General features: G+C 59.9%; 1 protein-coding gene across 1 annotated transcript; it reads left to right on the plus strand.

Annotated features, from left to right (window-relative positions):
* Window positions 1-9: 9 nt before the first annotated feature.
* Window positions 10-246, plus strand: LOC108490345 (melanoma-associated antigen E1-like; the record flags this gene model as incomplete). The annotated part of the gene is made up of 1 exon (XM_017796416.1): window positions 10-246. A coding segment is annotated over one exon (237 nt), but the record flags the coding sequence as incomplete, so codon positions are not given.
* Between the last annotated feature and the right edge of the window lie 6 nt (window positions 247-252).

Below are 252 nucleotides of genomic sequence, written 5' to 3' on the forward strand. Positions count from 1 at the left end.
GAGAGGGCAAGCATCTCTGCTGAGGGTAGGAGATCGATGCAGCCCCGTGCTGCTGAGGGGCCTGGCACCTGCATGCTGCTTCCCTGCGATGAGCGCCATAGCATCTCCTTGCGGGGAGCCCTGGGGGAGGGCCCGAGCACCTCCCATATGCCCTTAGCTGCTGAGAGTGAGAATTTCAACGCTATTACCATCATGGGCCTCGGCACTGTCCACGTTGCCCTTACCCTGAAGCCTCAGGATCCTATGAAGCAA

This window comes from Nannospalax galili, unplaced genomic scaffold, assembly GCF_000622305.1.
Source record: "Nannospalax galili isolate Female #2095 unplaced genomic scaffold, S.galili_v1.0 C46216203, whole genome shotgun sequence".
Taxonomy (NCBI): domain Eukaryota; kingdom Metazoa; phylum Chordata; class Mammalia; order Rodentia; family Spalacidae; genus Nannospalax; species Nannospalax galili.